General features: G+C 44.3%; 1 protein-coding gene across 2 annotated transcripts in view; it reads left to right on the forward strand.

The window, feature by feature from the left end:
• The window catches only part of LOC139376128 (laminin subunit alpha-3-like), a 103,913-nt gene extending 84,073 nt beyond the window's left edge, over positions 1 to 19,840 (forward strand). The window contains exons 43-77 of one of the 2 annotated variants that reach the window (XM_071118345.1): positions 991 to 1,109; positions 1,265 to 1,446; positions 1,570 to 1,623; positions 1,736 to 1,887; positions 2,462 to 2,572; positions 2,690 to 2,801; positions 3,427 to 3,591; positions 3,849 to 4,045; positions 4,259 to 4,375; positions 4,881 to 5,035; positions 5,590 to 5,731; positions 5,886 to 5,985; positions 6,104 to 6,220; positions 6,585 to 6,755; positions 6,994 to 7,145; positions 7,471 to 7,683; positions 7,884 to 8,032; positions 8,125 to 8,287; positions 8,427 to 8,554; positions 9,126 to 9,273; positions 9,401 to 9,499; positions 9,613 to 9,776; positions 9,973 to 10,090; positions 10,311 to 10,451; positions 10,592 to 10,740; positions 10,945 to 11,076; positions 11,484 to 11,607; positions 15,925 to 16,058; positions 16,137 to 16,317; positions 16,561 to 16,716; positions 16,813 to 16,978; positions 17,089 to 17,243; positions 17,429 to 17,522; positions 18,921 to 19,040; positions 19,255 to 19,840. In XM_071118345.1, the coding sequence (XP_070974446.1) occupies positions 991 to 1,109; positions 1,265 to 1,446; positions 1,570 to 1,623; positions 1,736 to 1,887; positions 2,462 to 2,572; positions 2,690 to 2,801; positions 3,427 to 3,591; positions 3,849 to 4,045; positions 4,259 to 4,375; positions 4,881 to 5,035; positions 5,590 to 5,731; positions 5,886 to 5,985; positions 6,104 to 6,220; positions 6,585 to 6,755; positions 6,994 to 7,145; positions 7,471 to 7,683; positions 7,884 to 8,032; positions 8,125 to 8,287; positions 8,427 to 8,554; positions 9,126 to 9,273; positions 9,401 to 9,499; positions 9,613 to 9,776; positions 9,973 to 10,090; positions 10,311 to 10,451; positions 10,592 to 10,740; positions 10,945 to 11,076; positions 11,484 to 11,607; positions 15,925 to 16,058; positions 16,137 to 16,317; positions 16,561 to 16,716; positions 16,813 to 16,978; positions 17,089 to 17,243; positions 17,429 to 17,522; positions 18,921 to 19,040; positions 19,255 to 19,400 (4,926 nt within the window). In that variant the 3' untranslated portion in view covers positions 19,401 to 19,840. Of the gene's footprint in view, positions 1 to 990; positions 1,110 to 1,264; positions 1,447 to 1,569; positions 1,624 to 1,735; positions 1,888 to 2,461; positions 2,573 to 2,689; positions 2,802 to 3,426; positions 3,592 to 3,848; positions 4,046 to 4,258; positions 4,376 to 4,880; positions 5,036 to 5,589; positions 5,732 to 5,885; positions 5,986 to 6,103; positions 6,221 to 6,584; positions 6,756 to 6,993; positions 7,146 to 7,470; positions 7,684 to 7,883; positions 8,033 to 8,124; positions 8,288 to 8,426; positions 8,555 to 9,125; positions 9,274 to 9,400; positions 9,500 to 9,612; positions 9,777 to 9,972; positions 10,091 to 10,310; positions 10,452 to 10,591; positions 10,741 to 10,944; positions 11,077 to 11,483; positions 11,608 to 11,912; positions 13,811 to 15,924; positions 16,059 to 16,136; positions 16,318 to 16,560; positions 16,717 to 16,812; positions 16,979 to 17,088; positions 17,244 to 17,428; positions 17,523 to 18,920; positions 19,041 to 19,254 lie in introns of those variants that run through there. The other variant, XM_071118344.1, reaches the window with a different exon arrangement.
• Positions 19,841 to 22,930: the final 3,090 nt, after the last annotated feature.

The following is a 22,930-nucleotide window of genomic DNA, read 5'->3' on the forward strand; positions in this document are numbered from 1 at the left end:
TATTGCCTTCTATTATTTGTTATTGTTGTCGCATGATCGCAAGGGAACCCGCAAGTATGTGTGTCCTGTACATACCACGAATCAACTTGAACTCGAACACACACAGTGCTTCTGAATTACAATCATTCAAAACCTGTGAGCCTAAAGAAGCCCTCAAGGAATTCAGTGATAACCACTTGGGCAACACCTGCTATGTCAGCCTATGTGACTCCATCAGGGTGAGCCACAGCCCAGTAGTCATAGTCTAGACCTCACACCCCACGCCACAGGGCATGGTGTGGCCATCCCACTCTGCCTTGGTGCCCACATACTGTTCTGTACCATGGACGGCTAACCACATGAAACTATTGGATGATGGTGATTATACATTAGCTGTCTCCCAGTGAAATTCTAGATCTCTAAAAGCACTCTATATTCTCCTTTCTCCCTCTCTCTGTCTCTCTCTCTCATCTCTCTCTCCCTCCCTCTCTTGTCTCCTCTCATCTTACGCATGCCACTCAAGACCAGGCCTGTGCCTCTATCTAGGCCTAAGGAGTCCAGGCTGAACACTCGTTCTCTCTGTACCATCAAAATCACTCTTTGGGATGAATTAGGACAGAAATGTTAGTCGTTTATGGTAGAGAGGGATGACAATCACCCTCCTTTTGAGATAAAAAAAAGGACATAATGTTGCCTGTTGTTGGATCTACTCTGGGCTGGAGTATGTTCGTGTGACTATGTCTACAGAAGGACAAAGTATGTTTAGACTCACGGTGGTATTTGTTCTGGACTTTTCAACAACTTAGTGAGGCTATAGGTTTTCTATGTGACTTGGCTCTTCACTCGTTTGAAGAATACACTGATTTACTGTACCTTGTGCTGTTCTTCACTGGGTAAACTGAATGTCCATTATGAAGGACTAGTATTTGACTAGTACTTCATTCAAATACTGTTCTTTTGGTGCTCACGTGATACAGTCTAATGCATGTTTTCTACTCTTCCTCTGGACAGAACTGCCAGTACAACACAGCCGGGGACAGGTGTGAGCGCTGCAAAGAGGGTTACTATGGAGACGCTGCCCAGAGATCATGCCGGGTGTGCCCGTGCCCCTTTGGTGTGCCAGCTAACAGGTCAGTGTCACCAAAGAACCAACCTGTGGCAAGGTCACCCACAGTAGATGCTCCTTTGGTGAAGTCAAACCCTTGTACTGTGTATCACTTACCGTGGTCGGCCCAGTATCTGCGGGTACTAAACTATCTCCTCTTTCTTCATCGTTCCACTATAGTTTTGCGGTGGGTTGCAGAGAGGTCGCTGGAGGGTTCCAGTGTGTTTGCCGACCAGGCTACGCAGGAGACAGTTGTGAACGATGCGCCCCTGGTTACCACGGTGATCCATTGACAACCGGAGGAAGCTGTCGGCCTTGTGACTGTGGCGGCAACGGAAACAGCTGTGACTCCAGGACTGGTGGTGAGTGTGGATACCGTACTGAGACATGGCGGCACATTCTGCCTATTGGTAAAGCTTTACGCTGTAGATGTTTCATTTTCCTCGTCAAAATAAATGCAATGTATAATGTTGCTCTTTCTGCAGTGTGCAAGAATGCGTTGGAGCCGGGGGACACCAACACAGACGAGCAGTGTCAAGGTTAGTGTCTCTGTCGTGACAGCGTGACGGCCCCAATGAGAGTACAGTACATGAGGGTACCTACCTCATCATGATCAGCAGTTGATTACGTTTGTCTGTGTGGGCTTGTCAGAGTGTGACGACTGCGCCGAGACCTTACTAAACGATCTGGGGCGTCTGGATGAGGAGCTGGGCAGGATTAAGACTCAGCTGGATAACGCCAGTATCTCCGCCTCCTCTCAGGACCGACTCAGGATGCTGGAGAATGCCATCACAGAGACCAAGGTATTATATTCTATATATTAATGGCATATATGTACTGTTAAAAGCAGTGAAGTGTACCACCCTGCCCTCTGGCTATACAGGCCACAGAAAGGATGGGAGAGGACTTCAAAACATAGCAAATGACCTAAACGCAGATACCGTGTGGATAGCTGTACGTCAATGCTCACACACACACACACACACACAGAGAGAGCGGTAAAGGGTGTGTGCGTACTCGAACATTCCAGAATCCTTCTGATAAGCGATCTCAGTCAGTTTGTCCCAGAGCTGTGTGTCAACACATGTCAGAGCTGAACTCCCACGCGTTTGGGATCTCAGCAACTCATACGCTCCGTTTTTAAACGCTGTAAGCATTTATCAAACCAACAGGAGGAAACAAGTCACTCAGTCAACCTCTCTGACAGCCTGAGGAGTCCACAACCAGCCATATCCCATTGAACTGTAGCTCTCTCTCTCTCTCTCTCTCTCTCTCTCTCTCTCTCTCTCTCTCTCCATCCATCCATCCATCCATCCATCCATCCATCCATCCATCCCATAATAGTGTTAAACAATAGACTGTGTGTTCCCTCCACAGAGTCTGGTGAGCAAGTTCAGTTCCAGTGTGAACAGCCAGAAGCCCAAGGTTAGCCAACTGGAGCAGGACACTCTCAGTGTCAACGAGGATATCAGCGCTCTGAAAGAAAAGGTACTGGACTGGAACTCTTCCTTCTCGCTGTCTTTTATTCCTGCCTGTCATGTGTGGGATTGTGTGTGCTGGCTTTGGAGAGCTAATGTTTGTGTCTATTTCTGTGTTGTCCATCAGGCGGATGACAGGGCTGCGGATGCCCAGAAAGTGCTGAATGATGTGGGTAAAACCCATCTGAGAGCTAAAGACCTGGACACTGAGGCTAGGAACCTGCTCGAGAGGATCCTGGGTAAACCACCAAGTCCTTGTTCTCTAACTCGCCTGATCTCTTTGCCCCCCCCCCCCCCTCTGTCTATATATATCTCTCTCTCTAGCCAAATGATCCTCTTTCCTTTTTATTTTTCTGTTTTCTCACCCCTTCTCTCCCGCTCTCCCTCTCTCTCTCCCTCCCTCTCTCTCTCTCCCTCCCTCTCTCTCTCCCTCTCTCCCTCTCTCTCTCTCTCTCTCTCTCTCTCTCTCTCTCTCTCTCTCTCTCTCTCTCTCTCTATCTCCCTGTCACTCTCTCCCTCTCTCCCTCTCTCTCTCTCTCTCCTTCTCTCTCTCCCTCCCTCTCTCCCTCCCTCTCTCTCTCCCTCTCTCCCTCTCTCTCTCCCTCTCTCCCTCTCTCTCTCTCTCTCTCTCTCTCTCTCTCTCTCTCTCTCTCTCTCTCTCTCTCTCTCTCTCTCTCTCTCTCTCTCTCTCTCTCTCTCTCTCTCTCTCTCTCTCTATCTCCCTGTCACTCTCTCCCGCTCTCCCGCTCTCCCTCTCTCTATCTCCCTGTCTCTCTCTCCCTCTCTCCCTCTCTCTCCCTCTCCCACTCCCTCTCCCTCCCTTATATTTCTATATATCTCAACCTGAATGTGTGTGTTGTGTAGCCCTGCTGCTGCAGCTGAAAGAGTCTGGTTCCGGTGATGTGGTGCCCAGTGAGAGCCTGGCTAAGATGTTATCCGACGCTGAACGCATGGTGAAGGAGATGGAGAGGAGAAACTTCAACCCCCAGAAAGACGCAGCCGACAAAGAGAAAGACGAGGCCCAGAAACGTAAGTAGTCTGCTGTGGAACCAAAACTCTTCAAATCCCTCAAGGCTTTTCTTTCATAAGATTAGAAGCTCGTACTGTAACTCTGATGTTCTTGAACATTACTGGATTAGGTTGAGTTAAGATACAGATAAGAAGTATAATGTCACAATGGCGATGACTACTTTGTTTGATACCATCAGCAACCGAATAAAATAGTGAGACTTTTTTTTAAATTTCCGGTCGAGAATGACCATTTCTATTCTGTTGTATTCTCCCAGTGCTGGACTACATCAAGGCTAATGTGACCAAGCAGTATGATCAGAATGAGGCAGCAGCCAAGAGGGTGAAGGGTCTTCTGAAGGACTATGAGGCTAAACTGAAGGACCTGGAGGAGGCACTGAAACAGGCTGGGGACATGGTGAAGAAAGCCAACTCTCAGAACGGACTCAACTCAGAGGCACTGAAAGACATCCTGGTAATAATAAAACTCCCTGTATTTACTATTTTCTTTTAACATGATGGTACAATGCTATCACGTATAGGCAGCTACTGCGGTAACCATGTTGTTTGGTCCGTTGCTATGGTTACTTTCATGGTTAGGGTCATCGCCCCCCCCCCCCCCCCAAAATGGACGTCTTATGGCAGTAGTGCTAATGTGCTCTTAACCAAATGAATGTTTGTTCTTCAGAAACGTATGGAGGACCTGAAGAAGGAACGGAAGAAGGTCCAGGACCAGATAGCCATGGCAGAAAATCAGCTGAAGGCCACAGAGGACCTCCTGAGAATGCTGAAGGACAGCAAGACTGTGAGCACACAGGCCGGCCGTGTCATCTCATTTTGCAACTGCATATTACCTCATGTGCATAGTCAAATTCAATATACCGAAGTCAGTGATGCATCTATCATCTCCGGTACACATATGATCCTAACCAGTGTAGTGATACAGCCGTACACAACATATTTTGACAATACTTGATTCTGAAACTGCAGTTGCTCTCGATTCTCAAATGTTAGTGGTTGAGTCCTAACTTGCCAGCCACTCAGATAACAATCGATGCTTGTGTTTGATAATATCATGACTTTAGGTAAAGAGGATGGTATGTCCTTGCCTGTATTTCCTGTGCCTACAGTGGTTCTTCTGTTCTCTTCATTAGGCATACGGTAACAAAACGTAGCCCATCAGTTTGCAACGGAAAGCAAACATTACCATTTGTTATTGGACAAGTTCAGGTAGTCCCTCCCTGTTTCAGTTATGTTTTCATCCATTTGGTGCCTAATGATTGTGACCCTGTTGTCTTTCTCCTCTCCAGGAGTATGAACAACTAGCTGCCCAACTGGATGGCGCCAGGACTGACCTCACCAAAAAGGTCAACGCCATCTCCCAGGCCGCGGCCAAGGAGGACATTGTGGAGCGAGCAGAGAGACACGCTGAGAACCTGGCCAAGCTGGCCAAGGAACTACAGGAGTGAGTTATAGGGACCTGGGATGTGGGGACGTGTCCTCTTAAACCAGGGATAGGACGGGTCCTGGGTTATGACGACAAGGCAGTTTCTGCTGTTGGTTTGTGTAGTTTAAGCTAAATGGTCTCAAGACTGTATTGCCCATGTTAGTTTCAATGGGAAGCCATAATTCCTCAGCAGCGCGTAATTCAAGATAAGAGTAGAGGATCAACTCAAAAGGTTCCCCAAGCATCAACGACATAGTATTGAAGTAATGTTAGTGGCGGTAGTTGTGGTTCTTTAACAGGGATGTTTATGCTGGGTAGATTTCATCCTCAGTGGGTCGTTCCAGATAGATCTGCCATCCGCTAGATTCCCCTCAGGCTGCATGTTTGTTGTTCCATTTGGTTTATTGGCATTTCCCGTGTGTTTACCTTTACTCTCTCGCTCTTCTGTTCTCTCTTCTCCCTTCCTTCCTCTGTCTCTTTCTACCCCCCTCTCACACTCTCTCTCTCTCTCTCTCTCTCTCTCTCTCTCTTTCCTCCTCCCCCCGCGCCTCTCTCGTCTTCCTATGTCACAGTGCTGTAAGGGACTCGAGTGGCCGCTCGGATGTGCGTGATGCCATGGACGCCATTGAGGCCTACAAGAACATCACAGATGCGGTCAACGCTGCAGAGAAGGCAGCCAAGGAGGCCAAAGATGCAGCTGACAAAGCCCTGAAGGTGAGTCCACAGTCTAGCCACTAGACCCATACCAGGGAGATATTGACTCCACAGCACCTAACTCTAAGCTGATGTGTCTTTGGTCCACCTTCTGTTTCTGCAATATTCTTCATCTTATTTTTTTTCTTATTTTCTTCATTATTTTTCAATCTAGGATGTGAAGAAAGAGGACCTGACAAAGAGAGCTAAGAATCTGAAAGAAAGCGGGAACGACCTACTGAGGGAAGCCAAGGACGCAGAAAAAGATCTCAAAGGTATAATGCTAAGGGTTGTAATAGTGTTTTTAGAGTGGGTAAGGAGCCAACCAAATACATGTGGCCTAAATGGAATGGCATAGTTAAGGCTTAACTAAGCTCTGTTTTGACTCGACAGAGGCCTCTGATGACCTCACAGCCCAGAAGAAGCGCCTGAATGACGCAGAGAATAAGAAGAAAGCATTGGAGACGGACCTGCTGGATGCCCAGGCTGAGCTGAACAACATCCAGAGAGGTACAGTGGCTCGGGTAGTAGGAGGACCAGAGGATGTCTGATAGACCATCTCAAATTATGGAAAATGTACTGATCAATGGAAGAGCGAAATATGAGTTATGAGAGTGCTTTGACTTAAGTGTCATCATCGCTAATCCCTCCCTCCCTCTCCGCTCCTTCCCCCTCTCCTCCTTCATTCCATCCCCCCTTCTCCTTCCCCCTCTCCTCCTTCCCTCCTAACCCCTCTCCTTCCCTCCTTAACCCTCTCCTTCCCTCTCTCCTCCTTCATTCCTTCCCCCCCTTCTCCTCCCTCCTTACCCCTCTCCTCCTTACCCCTCTCCTCCTTCCCCCTCTCCTCCTTCCCTCTCGTCTCTCCTTCTCTCAGATGATATAGGAGACATGCTAGATGAGGCGAAGAGGAAGGCAGCGGCTGCCAATGACACGGCCAGCACCACCATGGACAGACTGAACGCCATCAGAGAGGAAGTGGACAAGTTCAACGTCATGCCCTCCGACTCCAACCTCGGCAGCATCATGGACGATGTGGACAAGTCAGGTGAAGAATCACTCCACTAACCTGTGTCTGCAAAGGCTGGAGGGAATAGACACCCATAAAGAGGGCTTCCTTGTAAAAAAGAGATTTCTCTCTATTGAATAAATATGACGTATCTTATTAAAATGGTGTTAACCATGCATGAACTGTACTGTGATGATTGTCCACTCCTTTCCTGTTTTGTTCAGGTGTGAAATGGTTAAAAGGTCTAACTCCTCTCTCCCCCTCCCCCCATCCACAGTGAAGAATCTGTTGAACAGCATCCCATCTCTGCAGGATAAGATCTCGGAGGTGGAGGAGCTCAGCTCTCAGCTCTCCCCCGTCACCAACGTCTCTGATAACATCAATAGGATCAAGGAGCTCATCGAGCAGGCTAGAGACGCAGCCAATAGGGTACGAATGCACCACCACACACACACACACAACTCTATTCACACCCTGGGTCCACACCCCACCAGATATACCCACAGTGTATCACCTGTTACCCCTTCCACTGGCCATACAGTCTCTGCAGCAGTGAGTGCTGTTGAGAATTAAGACGTGAATATATGGAGGCAGACTCATTTCAGTTTGAAGGATTGCAGGTTTAGGTCTTGACAGAGCCCTTTGGGGAATTTGATGGACAGTTGTGAATCCCATAAAGGAGAACACTGATTTCTCTTTACACTGCTGGTCCCTTAGTAACCCTGTACAACCTCTCACCTCCTCCTGTCTCCAGATTGTGGTCCCTATGAAGTTCAGTGGGGAGGGCCACGTGGAGCTGCGTCCCCCACGGGATATTGAAGACCTGAAGGCATACACGTCCCTGTCCCTGTCCCTGCAGAGACCAGAGCTCCCCAGCAGCCGAGGGGACGGAGCACGCAGGCGGAGACAGGCCACCACGATCACAGACACGGGTGACATGTTCATACTCTACCTCGGCAACCAAGACGTGAGTAAACTGGACCTTGTAGTTCCTATTCTCCTAATGAAAGAAAAAAATGAATGATATAGATTTGACAGTTTTCTTTTGGTTCAGAAAAGCTCTCTGGCACTTCAGTCGGCATTCTGTGTATATTTCTGTATTGAAATAATGGCACGCATACATTTGACAGTTTGCACTGACTGTCCTCCCCTCTCTCTCTCCCACAGTCGTCTAAAAACTTCATCGGCATGGCCCTGAGGAATAACGTGCTGTTCTGTGTGTACAATCTGGATGGAGAAGAGTATGAGATCAAGACGGACTACATCACTAGGTCTCCCTCTGAGCCTTCCTTCTTTGACAAGGTGGACCTGCGCAGGTAAACCATACCTTCGGCCATTCAAAAGTCTTTGGAAATTAGATTTCAGTGAGTAACCCTGATTTTACAATTGACCTCTTACAATCTCTCAGAATTTACCAAGACGCAGAAGTGAACCTCACCAAGCTGTTCACATCCAATCAGCCGGACCCACCTCGGATCATCAGCAAGCAGGGAGAGCTGACCAGGAACCTTCTAAATCTGGACCCTAGTGACATTGTCTTCTATGTCGGGGGCTACCCCTCCAACTTCATTGTAAGCACCTGACTTCATAACATTTTGGTTTGACATTGACTGAAAATAACATTTTTCAGTGACTAACGGAGGTGGCATTTCGATTCCCGATTGAAGCGTTTTCAACCTTGTATAACATCTGAAAATGTTGTTTCTATAGCCTCCAGCCTCCCTCAACTACCCCAACTATAAGGGATGCATCGAGCTGTCCACCTTCAATGACAGATTCATCAGCCTGTACAACTTTAAGAATGCTGTCAAGGTCAACCTGGAGACTCCATGCAAGAGGTATAAGCATCAAACAAAGAGATTGGTAGATGCATGTATGTAGTTCTGTCCTTGAGCTGTTCTTGTCTAATGATGTTCTGTATCATGTCATTCTGTATTATGTTTTGTGTGGACCCCGGAAGGAGTAGCTGCTGCTTTTGCAACAACTAATGGGGATTTTATTCAAATACCACCAAGCTGAATGAGGTTTTGATTGGAAATCATGCTCCTGGATCAGAGAACAACAAAGAATAACTGTCCCATAATCAATATTCCTCAGAGTCTTTGTTGTACAGTCAATCTCCCCTGTCTATCACTTGACTGATGGACATGTTACGTGGCTGGATTGACTACAAGCCTGCTAAACTGGACACTAAACTTTAGCACAGCGCGATTCGCTCCTATTCAGTTGAATGAAACCTTGGCTTTAGCAGCGTAGCTCTGTGAGCAGCAAAAGTACTCTCCAGTTCTATTTCTGCATTTTCTGTTTTCCCGACCACCCGAATGTAGCTCCCCAGTTAGCCTGGATCAAATCTTGAGTTTTACAGTCAACAACCTTAACCCTATTCTGATTGAATCCCTCTGTGCCCAGGTATAGCCAACCAGTGGTGTTTGAGTACTTTGAGGGGACTGGTTATGCCAAGGTGTCCACCCAAGGTGTCAATGTGCCCACTCTCCTCCTGGGCCAGACCATCTCCACTCGCTCAGAGAATGGGCTTTTCCTCTACATTGGAAATGAGGTAGGCTACTTACTCTGCTCACATTAAAACATTTGGTGTGGTGAAGTTGACGATGTGCCATCGTTGACACTTGAGTAGCTGTCAGTTTATCCCACTGACTGTGCCGCTCGTTTTCCTCTTTTCGCAGGAGAAGTACTACAGTGTGACGTTTGAGAGAGGCTACGTTGTCATCCATAGTAATCTGCTCAGAGAACCAGTACAAAGCGCTACCAAAGTCTTCCCAGTGGTAAGGCAGTTGGCGCTAGATAGATGATATTTCGTTATTTGTAGAACTCACATTGGTTTGCTCAAATAGTTAGATAGATTTGAGATTTTTTTGTTGTTGACCTTTCTCTTTAGAATTCAGACCAAGCAGAAGTGTTGATCATTATTGAGTCTCAAGGAAGCCAAGAGATAAAGATCCGTGTAGCAGGCAAGGAGGTGGTCAAGTCTGATGTCCAGTACACCCCAGGTGACTTCACAGACTACTACATCGGTGGCGTACCACCAGCCCTGAGAGAAAGGTGGGTGCTTTTCACCTGCTTTACTAGGAACATGATGATCATTATGTTTGACGCTACGATGTGAATGGTCAAACTCTGCCCATGTTTACCTGGGTGTTGAGTACGTTGTAAAGCCTTATTGGTAGTATACTGTTTCCTTAACCGTACATCACACCAGAGTCTAAATAACGTTGTGTTTGTGTGTTCTCGCTCACAGACACAACATCACCGCCCAGCCACTGAAGGCCTGCATGAACAACATCAAGCTCAACAGCAAGTACCCCACCTTCGAGGAAAAAGTGGGCATCAGCCGGGGCTGTCCCACGGACTTCCTGGTAAGTCTTCACCTTTTACTACACCTTTTTTCAAACATGGTCAATAACACGGCGCTATATTTTGATTTCTACCACTATAATCTTGACTCGCTGGAGACCTAGTTGTACTGTCAGGAAGACATTTCTGTGTGCCTCTACTGCGTATATTGATGCCACCAAGATGCTGTGACTGACTCCGGTCCACTGTTAGTAACCACATGACAATGTCTCGGTGTTCCAGGCGTCTCGTAAATCTGAGTTTAACGTGGGGAGTTCTCTGTCAGCTGCTCTCGAAGGCTTCAGCCTGGCAAGGGATGTCTCAGTCTCACTGGGATTCAGGAGCTCTGAGAAAAATGGGCTCCTACTGCAGAACACCGAGTCGGTTGGTAGACCACACCACCCCTTTTTCTCCCTCTCTCGCTCCACATTTCTTTCTTCAACTGTTGTTTTGACATTTGTACAGCAAGTGTGAGTGACCTGACTGTTTGAAATGATCTTTATCCCTACCCGGTTCTCCGACAGAGCGTTGGCGCCATCGAACTTGCCTTGGTCAACGGCTATGTGGTCCTGACGTTCAAAGACACAGCTTGGAAATCTTTGAAATCAAGCAAGCAGTACCAGGACGGCAAATGGCATTACCTGACTGCCACCAGAAGGGTGGCTTCTCAAAGGTACAACATCAAACATTCAACATAGATTGATAGAAAGCTACTAAATCCACCATATCAACTTTATCCAGTTCCATGATGGATTGGTGTTGACTGAGACTTACCATAGACATTATTGTTGTGACGGTACAGCACATACTGGTTATACAGATTGGTAACCACTGACACATATACTGTAAATAAGTACTGTCCCGTGTTGCCCTACAGTATCGAGCTGCGGATAGATGACGAGGATGTGGGAGGGCAGATAACCTCAAGCTCCTTCAGTTCAAACCCAGACTCTGTGTTCCTGGGGAAAGACACGTTCAAAGGCTGCATCTCCAACCTCTACCTGAGAAGGTAAAGTCACATGACTGTTTACTATTATAATGTCTAACATTAGTCACAACACGGCAGTAGTAATAGTTGTTAGATACAGTACATATGTAGTTATCATAATGGTTGTAGTAGTAGTTTTCTTTAGTCAACCTTTATTCAAGTAGGGAGTTATACTGAGAGCCTTTTGCAAATGAGCCTTGCAGAACACCAAGAAATACACACATCGAATATGAAATGCAACCAATCAATAATAACCTAGCCGAACTACTAGAAGTTTCTTTTTGTAGGAAAGGTTTCATGTTAACATCCGCGGTGCATTTATAGTTCACATTTCATAGTGCAAAGGTGTCCTGATATTGATATTAGATATTGGTGTTACTGTCCAGGTTTACCACCACCTGAAAGTTGTTGTGTGTGTTGTGTTGCAGACCTAACTTTCTGTACAGAGCAGAGGACCTGAGTCAGTTCAGCTCTACAGGAGATGTGCTGCTGGATAAGTGTAGCTCTGACAGACCTCCACAACTGATGCTCGACCACAACACCTCCAGGAAGGTGAGAAAGAACTTTGAACTCAGCTAAGCCCAGTGAACGATGATGAACATACAATAATGACCTACCTGACTGCCGACTACTCTTATAACCACACAACTTGTGACACCAACAGGAAAGCATGTGTTTTTTGTATGCCATACCCAATCACAATTGTATTCATTTATCCTTGTCCTAATGATGGAAGACTTCAATCCAAGTTTCCAATAACACTATACTATGATTACCTAGGAACAGGCCACTCATCACTTCCCATGCACGTTGTGTTGATAAGTTGTTCTGACTGTGTTTTGCTGCTTTGTTTCCAGAGATGAAGAGAAGGAAGACCTGCCGACTAATGAGGACAAATTGATATTGACATGAGCAATATTAGCATCTCGCACATTGTTTGCACAAGCCCATTGCTATTGTACGTGACTGATGAACACATTACTGCATGGACATCCACATCATCATGACTACTATTCTTAAATATAAACTATTAACTATTAAAAATGTTTATTTTATAAGCATCGTTTCACTTTTGATTTGTACACTGTTCTATCTTAAGCATGTTTCACCACAATAAACCACTTATCTGACCAGTGATTCACAAGTATCTATTAACCCACTCATTCACCATCATCATCAGTCCATCTGGTTGCAGCCAGCCTGATAAGTCATTTCCTTGTCCCCACTCCCTCTCTGCTTTCCCTATTCACAATGACTTAGACTAATGCATGATCAATAGTCTATACTGAAATACAAGAATGATCATAATATACTATCATAATATTATTATACTATGGAATGACTGAGGGTGTAGAATTGGAATGTTGCACTAGGAATGGATAATAATAGTTACGGCCTGTGAGTACCTGAAGTGGATACTGGAACATGACACAGGGAATGTCGGAGTATTGAATAAATACGCCGCATCGTTGTTATGCATAAGCAGTGTTGGAGTTTGTGTGCATCATTGGCATGTCGCTCTCTTACTGTATGCTCTCTCAAGCATTTGTACCTGAGGAACAACCTTGGCCTGCATCCATCCAGATCATTTGATCTCCTGTGGCCTCCTACAATAACTCAATCACGAAATGCACTCGGATTATCAGGCCAACTCTTCCAAGTGAAAACTTGCAATGAATAACAAATTAGCACAACTGTATGTCAGGATTACAATGACCACCATGAGCAATATAGGCTCCATTCATTGCAAAATGTTGGTGGGATATTGCATGGTGCAAATTATGAGTGTCTGTTTTGATTGCATGTTTATAAGCCGAAAGTATTCACACCCCTTGACTTTTTCTACCTTTTGTTGTGATAAAGGTGGATTTAATGAATTTAATTGTAATTTTTTTAGTCAAAGATCTACACAAAATACTCTGTCAAAGTGGAAGAACACAGTTTATTTTCCACACATTCAACAACAACAAAAAAATGTATCTTGATTTAGATAACTATTCCATCTCGAGTCAATACATGTTAGAATCACCTTTGGCCGCAATTACAGTCTTTCTGGGTAAGTCTTTAAGAGCTTTGCATACCTGGATTGTACAATATGTGCCCATTATTCTTAAAAATATTCTTCAAGTCCTTTCAAGTTGGTTGTTGATAATTGCTAGACAGCTATGGTCAAGTCTTGCCATAGATTTTCAAGCCGATTTAAGTCAAAACTAGCTAATATACACTGCCAAATCTACGCTGGAGTTGCTTACTGAGACGACATTTAATGTGATGAGATGCCTAGTTACAAAACACAAGGCCTTGTGTTTTAGGAAATGTACCTGCTGTAATGTGAAATTGTCTCCAAGTGTCTGTTGGAAAGCAGACTGAACCAAGTTTTACTCTAGAATTTTGCCTGTGCTTAGCTCTAATCTGTTAATTTTTATATTTAAAAAACTCCCTAGTCCTTGCTGATGACAAGCATACCTGTAACATGATGCAGCTACCACCATGCTTGAATATATGAAGAGTGGTACTCTGTGATATGCTGTGTTGGCTATAACGCTTTTGTATTCAGAACAAAAAGTTAATTTCTTTGCCACTTTTTTGCAGTATGACTTTAGTGTCTTGTTGCAATCAGGATGCATGTTTTGGAATATTTGTATTCTGTACAGGCTTCCTTCTTTTCACTCTGTCATTTAGGTTAGTATTGTGGAGTAACTACAATGTTGTTGATCCATCCTCAGTTATTAACAGCCATTAAACTCTAACTGTTTTAAAATTACCATTGACCTCATGTTGAAAGCCCTGACCGGTTTCCTTCCTCTCCAGCAACTGAGTTAGAAGGGCGCCTGTAACTTTGTAGTGACTGGATGTATTGATACACCATCCAAAATGTAATTAATATGCTGAAAGGGATTTTCTTTTTTACCTATCTACCAATAGGTGCCCTTCTTTGCGAACCATTGGAAAACCTCCCTGTCTTTGTGGCTGAATCTGTGCTTGAAATTCCCTGCTAGACTGAGACCTTACAGATACTTTTATGTGTGGGGTACAGAGATGGAGTAGTCATTTAAAAATCATGTTAAACACCGTTATTCCACATAAACACCGTTATTCCACATAAACACCGTTATTCCACATAAACACCGTTATTCCACATAAACACCGTTATTCCACATAAACACCGTTATTCCACATAAACACCGTTATTCCACACTGTGAGTTCATGCAATTTATTATGTGACTTGTTAAGCACATTTTTACTGAACTTATTTAGGCTTGGCATAACAGAAGTGTTGTTTACTTTTTGACTCCTGACATTTCAGCTTTTCATTTATTTTATTTTTTTAATTTGTGAATATTTATATAAAACTATAATTCCACTTACAGGGTATTGTGTGTAGATCAGTGACACAAAATCTCAATTGAATCCATTTTAAATTCAGGCTGTAACACAACAAAATGTGGAAAAAGTCAAGGGGTGTGAATACTTTCTGAAGGCACTGTATTTGTGTATATGCATTTGTATTCATGCAAATACACTAAAGGTAAACAGATATTTTAATGAGTGTACTGAGAACACACAGTTGCACACGCAGAGTCACTTACAGTCGGATTGTCCTCAAAGTATGTCAAATCAACAGCCACCCATACTGGCCCTGCCCTTCCATCTATTCCATTCCATTCTTTCGTTCTTTTGTTCTTTCTTTCTTTGAAATACCCCCTATCACACATACTGTATCTAAACTCAAACAAACAAACAACATTAAAGACATATCATGCCTCATTAGACAGAACTGGTATTAGCATGTCATGTTTGTGGAGGAAAGAGAGAGTATTATGAAATAGGCACTTGAACGTGGAAACATACAGGTAACTTCCAAAATAAAGGAACTATTTGAGTTGAGGGATACAAAGTACATTGAAAGCAGGTGCTTCCACACAGCTGTGGGTTCTGAGTTAGGCAATTAACATCCCATCATGGTATTTCATGTCTGGGTCTGGGAACTGTAGTGGAGTCGCCAAATTTTCCTTATTGTTATTATTATTTTTAACAAACAATGAAGAGTACAGAAACGTACAGATTTTAAGGTTGCATCATGATTAGGTTTGGGGTGGGGTCGTGAGAAATTCTTGTGGACAAATGGGGTCCCCGCTGAAAAAGTTTGGCTTGGGGTCATGTATGAAAATGACCAGTTGACCATTATTTTGGCTACCATGGCTAGAAGAAGAGATCTCAGTGACTTTGAAAGAGGGGTCTCAAAGGAGAATAGGGGGTTTAAAAGATGTGTGTGTGTGTGTGTGTATGCGTCTGTGTGTGTGTGTCTCAGTCACCAGATCTCAACCCAAATGAACACTTATGGGAGATTCTGGAGCGGCTACCGAGACAGCGTTTTCCACCACCATCAACAGAACACTTTTTGAAAAATGGTGTCGCATCACTCCAATAGAGTTCCAGACACTTGTATAATCTATACCAAGGTGCATTGAAGCTGTTCTGGCGGCTCGCAGTGGCCTGCCGAACCCAAAATGGGAGTCATCTTTCTCAGTTTGTAACTCCCAGAGGCTTACAATTGATAACCAAAAGGACTGAGAATGAGAATGGGCTCATACATGTTTACTATTGAACACTGAGACGAGACCTTGTTCAGTTTGCTGCGTGATTGACTTGAGCTTTAATCATCAAACACAGTGTCATATTTACCATAGCTCTTTATCCTCCAACCTTTGTCTTTGCATTTCAGAACCACTTTTCTATTGACTGAGGCAAATCCTTCCAGAGTGCCTTGTTGGAGATCGGAAAACTATTTCCATAAATCCCATGTATTTAAGCCATTTTCTCTAATATTGAGTTCCTGTGTCTCTGTGCCTGTGTGTGTTGTATAGGGTGGTGGTATGGAGATGTCAGAGGACAGTCTCTCTGTGTGTGCACACTCTGTTCTAGTCAAACATGCCTACCACATTGGGGGCACTGTGAGTAGCCTGAGCTACAGCCTCACTCCCCAGGTGCTCCAGCCCAGGTGAGTAGACACAGACAGACACACACACACACACTCTTTCTTTCTCTCCCTGGCCTGACTCCTGTGTCTCTCCACTAGACCTCATTTCTCCCTGGACGTTAGGACCAAGTCTGCTGAGGGCCTGCTGTTCTATGCAGCCACCAGAGGGGGGAGCTCTCACATGGCTCTCTACCTGTCCAAGGGCAGGATCAGGCTGTCAGTAGGCAAGGGGAAGGAGATCTTCAACAGGGAGAAGTACAACGATGGAAGATGGCACTCGGTCAGTGGGTTAAGATCTAAGAAAAATCTATAATCTGTGATGTTGTTTCACATATTATTCACAAACTATGGTAGTAGTTGATCAATGTTGGGGATTTTGAAAATGTTTCTTTGGAAATGTACCAAATCACTGTCACTACATTCAGTGACGCATGGTTGCACCAAGTCTCTGGTGTCCCAGGGTCAACATTTTCACCATGCCCATCAAAAAAACAGTCATCTTAGGTGACCTCATCCTCTGCAGGTAATATTCAGCCTAGAAAAGAAGAGGTTCCGTTTGGTAGTGAACGGTATTAGGGCTCAGGCTGGACAGCTGACCAGTGATGAGGCCACGTCCATGGAACTGATCTGTCCTCTTTACCTGGGAAGTGCTCCTGATTCCTTGAACACAGAACTTAAGGTAAGCAACACACAAACACACACACACGCAAACACACATACAGTACAGCATACACTCACACCCCAAAATTGTATTGTGTTTTCTCTTTACTTTCAGTGGAAGCTCCTCCCAAAGCAAAGTGTGATTGGCTGTGTGCGTAACTTCAAGATGAATGGCACTCCCATGCCAGAGCCGACCACCAATCATGGTGCTGGCCCCTGCTTTGAAGGACAGACACAGAGTGGGGCCTACTTCTCAGGGAGAGGGGCATATGTCATTATTAGTGAGTAGAAAGTTAAATATTGAGATTGGTAATATGGTTCATGATGAAGATGATGATGATGACAATCACAACAATGATGAGGCTGATGATGATAATGATGTCTGTTCCAGATGATTCCTTTGTGGTGGGCTCCAGCTTTGAGGTGGTGTTTGACATCCGTCCCAGGAGTCTGACTGGTGTTCTGCTCCATGTGGGGGACTCCAGCAGGCCTCGCCGTGGGCCCAACACTGGACACCACCTCAGCCTCTACATGCACAGAGGAGAGGTGAGCCTGTCCTGCACTGGGCTGATAAGACTGGGCCTGTCACAGCCCTATTAATAGTGTTTCTCTAGTGCATGTTTGCTAGATTTGACATTTAAAACATGATTCCAGTTGAGGCTGATTTTAGGCTGAATTTCCTTGCAGACTCGTCTGTTGTGCAGTGTTGTGATGCGCATGTGTTTTTCAAGGTGGTGGCACGTGTGAACAACGGAGCTGGTGAATTCAGTGTTTCCGTTCGGCCCAAGCAGCCCTTGTGTGATGGAATGTTCCACAGAGTTGCAGGTACACTTTTGTTATAACATGCCTCTGTCCTACACATGTTATACATAACATGCCTCTGTCCTACACATGTTATACATAAAATGCCTCTGTCCTACACATGTTATAACATGCCTCTGTCCTACACATGTTATAACATGCCTCTGTCCTACACATGTTATAACATGCCTCTGTCCTACATATGTTATAACATGCCCCTGTCCTACACATGTTATACATAACATGCCTCTGTCCTACACGTTATACATAACATGCCTCTGTCCTACACATGTTATAACATGCCTCTGTCCTTCACATGTTATAACATGCCTCTGTCCGACACATGTTATACATAACATGCATCTGTCCTACGCATGTTATTACTTGCCTCTGTCCTACACATGTTATAACATGCCTCTGTCCGACACATGTTATACATAACATGCCTCTGTCCTACGCATGTTATTACTTGCCTCTGTCCTACACATGTTATAACATGCCTCTGTCCTACACATGTTATAACTGGCCTCTGTCCTACACATGTTATAACTGGCCTCTGTCCTACACATGTTATAACTGGCCTCTGTCCTACACATGTTATAACTGGCCTCTGTCCTACACATGTTATAACTGGCCTCTGTCCTACACATGTTATAACTTGCCTCTGTCCTACACATGTTATAACTTGCCTCTGTCCTACACATGTTATAACTGGCCTCTGTCCTACACATGTTATAACTGGCCTCTGTCCTACACATGTTATAACTGGCCTCTGTCCTACACATGTTATAACTGGCCTCTGTCCTACACATGTTATAACTGGCCTCTGTCCTACACATGTTATAACATGCCTCTGTCCGACACATGTTATACATAACATGCCTCTGTCCTACGCATGTTATTACTTGCCTCTGTCCTACACATGTTATAACATGCCTCTGTCCTACACATGTTATAACTGGCCTCTGTCCTACACATGTTATAACATGCCTCTGTCCTACACATGTTATAACTGGCCTCTGTCCTACACATGTTATAACTTGCCTCTGTCCTACACATGTTATAACTTGCCTCTGTCCTACACATGTTAAAACTTGCCTCTGTCCTACATATGTTATAACTTGCCTCTGTCCTACACATGTTATAACTTGCCTCTGTCCTACACATGTTATAACTGGCCTCTGTCCTACACATGTTATAACTGGCCTCTGTCCTACACATGTTATAACTGGCCTCTGTCCTACACATGTTATAACTTGCCTCTGTCCTACATATTTTATAACTTGCCTCTGTCCTACATATGTTATAACTTGCCTCTACCCAACTAGCTAGCTACAAACACAGTAAGAAGTGTCTTTAATACGTAATTGGTGACGCACATGGGGAATGTGTGTGTGTGTGTGTGTGTGTTTCTCGCCTCAGTGATCAAGAGGAACAACGTTGTGGAGATGCATGTGGACACTGAGGGCGACCACAAAATAGGACCTCCTTCCTCCTCCCCCACTCTGACCAAAGACCCACTTTATGTGGGCGGCATTCCAGGTTGGTACTTTGAAGGAGAGGTCAATGAATTTACAGATACATTATCAGGACTGGAGTCCATTGTAATAGAGTACCCCTTGTATTTTGCACAAATAATAACCTATAGATCCCATTGGACAGTGAATGCTGGATGAATCAAAGTCACACTGAATGTAGACTCCATCATTATTATGCGTCTTGAATACAGTACTGTATCTGTCTCTTCCTTGGGCAGAAACGTCCATGCACCCATCCCTCCCAGTTACAGGGTCCTTTGAGGGCTGCATCCAGAACATGAAGATCAATGAGGACCCGATCTCCTTCGAGAGGCTCTCTGGGGTATTCGGGCCACTCAACCTCAGAGAGTGTCCAGCTGGCTGAGTAGAATCTACTCCATGACCACATCCTGGGACCACATCCACTCTCCACTAGCCGCTGCGTGCAATCTGTTCCAAAAACAGAGAATGTGTATGTATGTGTGTGAGAGATAGTGTTGAGTGTCTGTGTGAGAGAAATAAGTGTGTGTGTATGCGTGCATGTGTGTCACAAGGATAGTAAAACGAGGACCATTTGGACAAGTGGGGGACATTTTGACAGTCCCCACGAGGAAAAATGCTATTTTAGGCTCAGGGGTTAGGTTTAGGGTTATAATTAAATGTAGGGTTAGTGGTTAAGGTTAGGAGTTAGGTACAGTTTTAGGGTTTGGGGTTAGGGCTAGATTTAGGGGCTAAGGAAAATAGTATTTTGGAGGGGAATCAATTATAAGGTCCCCACGAGGATAGCAATACGAAACTGAGAGCGAGAGAGATAAAAGAATAAAAGAACATTTGTAGAGCACATACGGTCTGCGAATCGTCGCCTCTTTCTACAGCAGATGCACAATACAAGGAACTGGGATCATTTGAGGAGCTAGCCATCGTTCACACATACAATAGCCTGCTAATTCCTTAGCTAGCTATTGTAACGACCCTGGGCTTATAAACGCGGAAATCGACCCTGCCGCACGAGCATGCTTTTGCCGCACAGTCGATAGCGCGCCGGAGCTCGGGCTCGAAAGTCGAGGGTTCGAGACCTGCTCCCTGCTGTTTCATTACACTATTAACCACATGTTGAATTCAGAATGTTAATATCATCCTAAAAAGAACAATTACATCTTAACAATACCATCCACTTATGAGTAACCTCTAAATATACAACATTATTCATGAACAAAACACTGTATGACTTTGTGCTTAAACGAATCAAACTTTTCTGAAGGCGACAGAAAAAGCCTGCCTACCTCTCATAGTGCATCAAAATGATTTGAGCACGCAGGGCAAAACGTAAGTACACACTCCCCTACTCCCAGGATGCAGGAATGCATAATAACAAATCAACATGACATATTAATAAATAAACCTGGTGAAATTCACACAGTACTTGAACAACTGTTACATAGGCATGGATATCCTCCAAACACCGGCTTCGAGGGCATTATCAATTTTATACAACGGGTTACGAACATATTCAAATAACGATTGACATATTTTCATAAATGCGTAATTTTTATTTATTTATTCATACTGTTTCATCCTTCCACAAGATATAGCCCCGACACAAATCTAGGGTTGCCACCCAATCCGGCTGGTTGTTCATTCTATTGGTTTGGTTGCCAGAGTCGCGACCCAGTCGTTCAGTCTTTTTGTTCTGTATCTATGGATGTGACCCAGTCATTCCTTCTAAATGTTCCATTGCCATACTGACGGGCAACGTTCTTATCCCTTGCTTGCTAGCTAGCCAACTACGGCTAACTTACAGTCACGTCAAATAGTGGAGCCAGAATAACAGCAAAGTAGCTGCATTTTTGCATTTGTTTAATCTGTTTTGTAGTGACATTTATTTCGGAAAGACTCGTTAGGACACTGTTGTTCAGAGGAGCTAGCCAACAACACAGCTACAGTAACACAATCACTTCAAATTGAAGCTGGAAAGACCGCAAACTACAGTAACTGCTCTTCGTTTCTTCTTACCTTTTTCCAACTGACACCGGCTGGAATGCACCTTTAACCACCATTCTGGATTAGACCCACCCTTGTATAATTAACAATAAGGCCCGAGGGGGTGTGGTATATGGTCAATATAGAATGCTAAGGGCTGTTCTTAGGCTAGATGCAAAGCCTGGACACAGCCCTTAGCCGTGATATATTAGCCATATACTACAAACCCCCAAGGTGCCTTATTGCTATTATAAACTGGTTACCAACATAATTATACCAGGAAAAACAAACGTTTTGACATACCCGCGGTATAAGGTCTGAGATACCACGACTGTCAGCCAATCAGCATTCAGGGTTTCAACCACCCAGTTTATAATATTCAATAACCTATTAATTGTATTAATTCTTGCACCGTGCGATCAATTATTAGTTCTAAACATACCTTTTTCTTCTCTGCTAATTATCATTTTTTTTCCAGGCACATAGTACAGACAGTTGGTGCTTGGTGGTTGGAGCATGTTGCTGAGCCGGAGGGTTGTGTACTTCTTAGGTATGCATGTTCCATCAACGGGACATTTGTAAATCATGTATCAAATCGCCGTGTATCATGATCGCACATTTAGAGAAACAACAAATGTCGGTACATATAAGTGTCTTATTTCGGCTGAAAGCTTAAATTATTATTAATATAACTGCACTGTCCAATTTACAGTAGCTATTACTGCGAACAAATGCCATGCTATTGTTTGAGGAGAGCTCCTAACAACAAAACACCTTTTCACCGCGATAGGTTTGATAAATTCACATCTGAAGGTGAAATGTGTAGTTACAATTTGAAATCTTGCTCTGATTTATCATCCCAAGGGTCCCAGGGATAACATGAAGTGTAGTTTTGTTAGTCATAAAGTCATTTTTCATATCCTAAAAGGTCCATATAGCATGCACGATTGATTTTGTATTTCCACTCGCTCAATTTGAAAAGATAGGAATCGGTGAAAATGTAACCCTAAACGTTGTTTCAACCAGTCAAATTACGTTTGTACGTTCGCCTCCCGGGTGGCACAGTGGTCTAGGGCACTGCATCGCAGTGCTAGCTGTGCCACTAGAGACTCTGGGTTCGCTCCAGGCTCTGTCGCAGCCGGCTTCCGGGTTGGATGCGCGCTGTGGTTGGGTTGTGTTTCGGAGGACGAATGGCTTTCGACCTTCGTGTCTCCCAAGCCCGTACGGGAGTTGTAGCAATGAGACAAGATAGTAACTACTAACAATTGGATACCACGAAATTGGGGAGAAAAGGGGGTAAATTCAAATAAAATAAATTAAGTTTGTATTTATTCCTCAGAGATCCTAGAACGTAACGAGACTTCACTATATTATATCCTATAGGACACCAAATGTGGTCAGAGAGCGACGCCTCCATGGCGATGACACGGATGGTCTTCTCTTGATTGACTGTAACTTTGTCAAATAAGCACCAATCGGGGTCAATCAAAGCTAGCTAGATAGCCAATGAGCTGGGCTTTACGTGAGTATGCGGAAACCCTGTATCTGTTAAACAATTTCGCTGCTCTCCTTGTGCAACAGCAAGCCTTTTCTTTTTGGACAAAAACTGCAAGAATATGGGGACTTATGAAGTTATGAAAACTGGGTGTTTTGCAAATTGTGAACTTACAATATGGCTACTAATACTGGAAAAACTAAATCAAAGTCTAATTATACAGATTTGACGATATTACTGCAGAAAAATTTAATATAAATGTAAACGTCCACGATTTGCCCAAATGTACCTGGGTGGCTTCACACTAAATGTAACGTAGCTTGCTCATACTTCAAGTTATTAGTCTAAAACTTTGTACATACACTGCTGCCCTCTTGTGGACACCATCGGAATTACAACCAGAGTGATGGCTAGATTTGGGACCTTTCTGTTGCATTTCA

The sequence above is a fragment of the Oncorhynchus clarkii genome, chromosome 20, assembly GCF_045791955.1.
Source record: "Oncorhynchus clarkii lewisi isolate Uvic-CL-2024 chromosome 20, UVic_Ocla_1.0, whole genome shotgun sequence".
Classification (NCBI taxonomy): domain Eukaryota; kingdom Metazoa; phylum Chordata; class Actinopteri; order Salmoniformes; family Salmonidae; genus Oncorhynchus; species Oncorhynchus clarkii.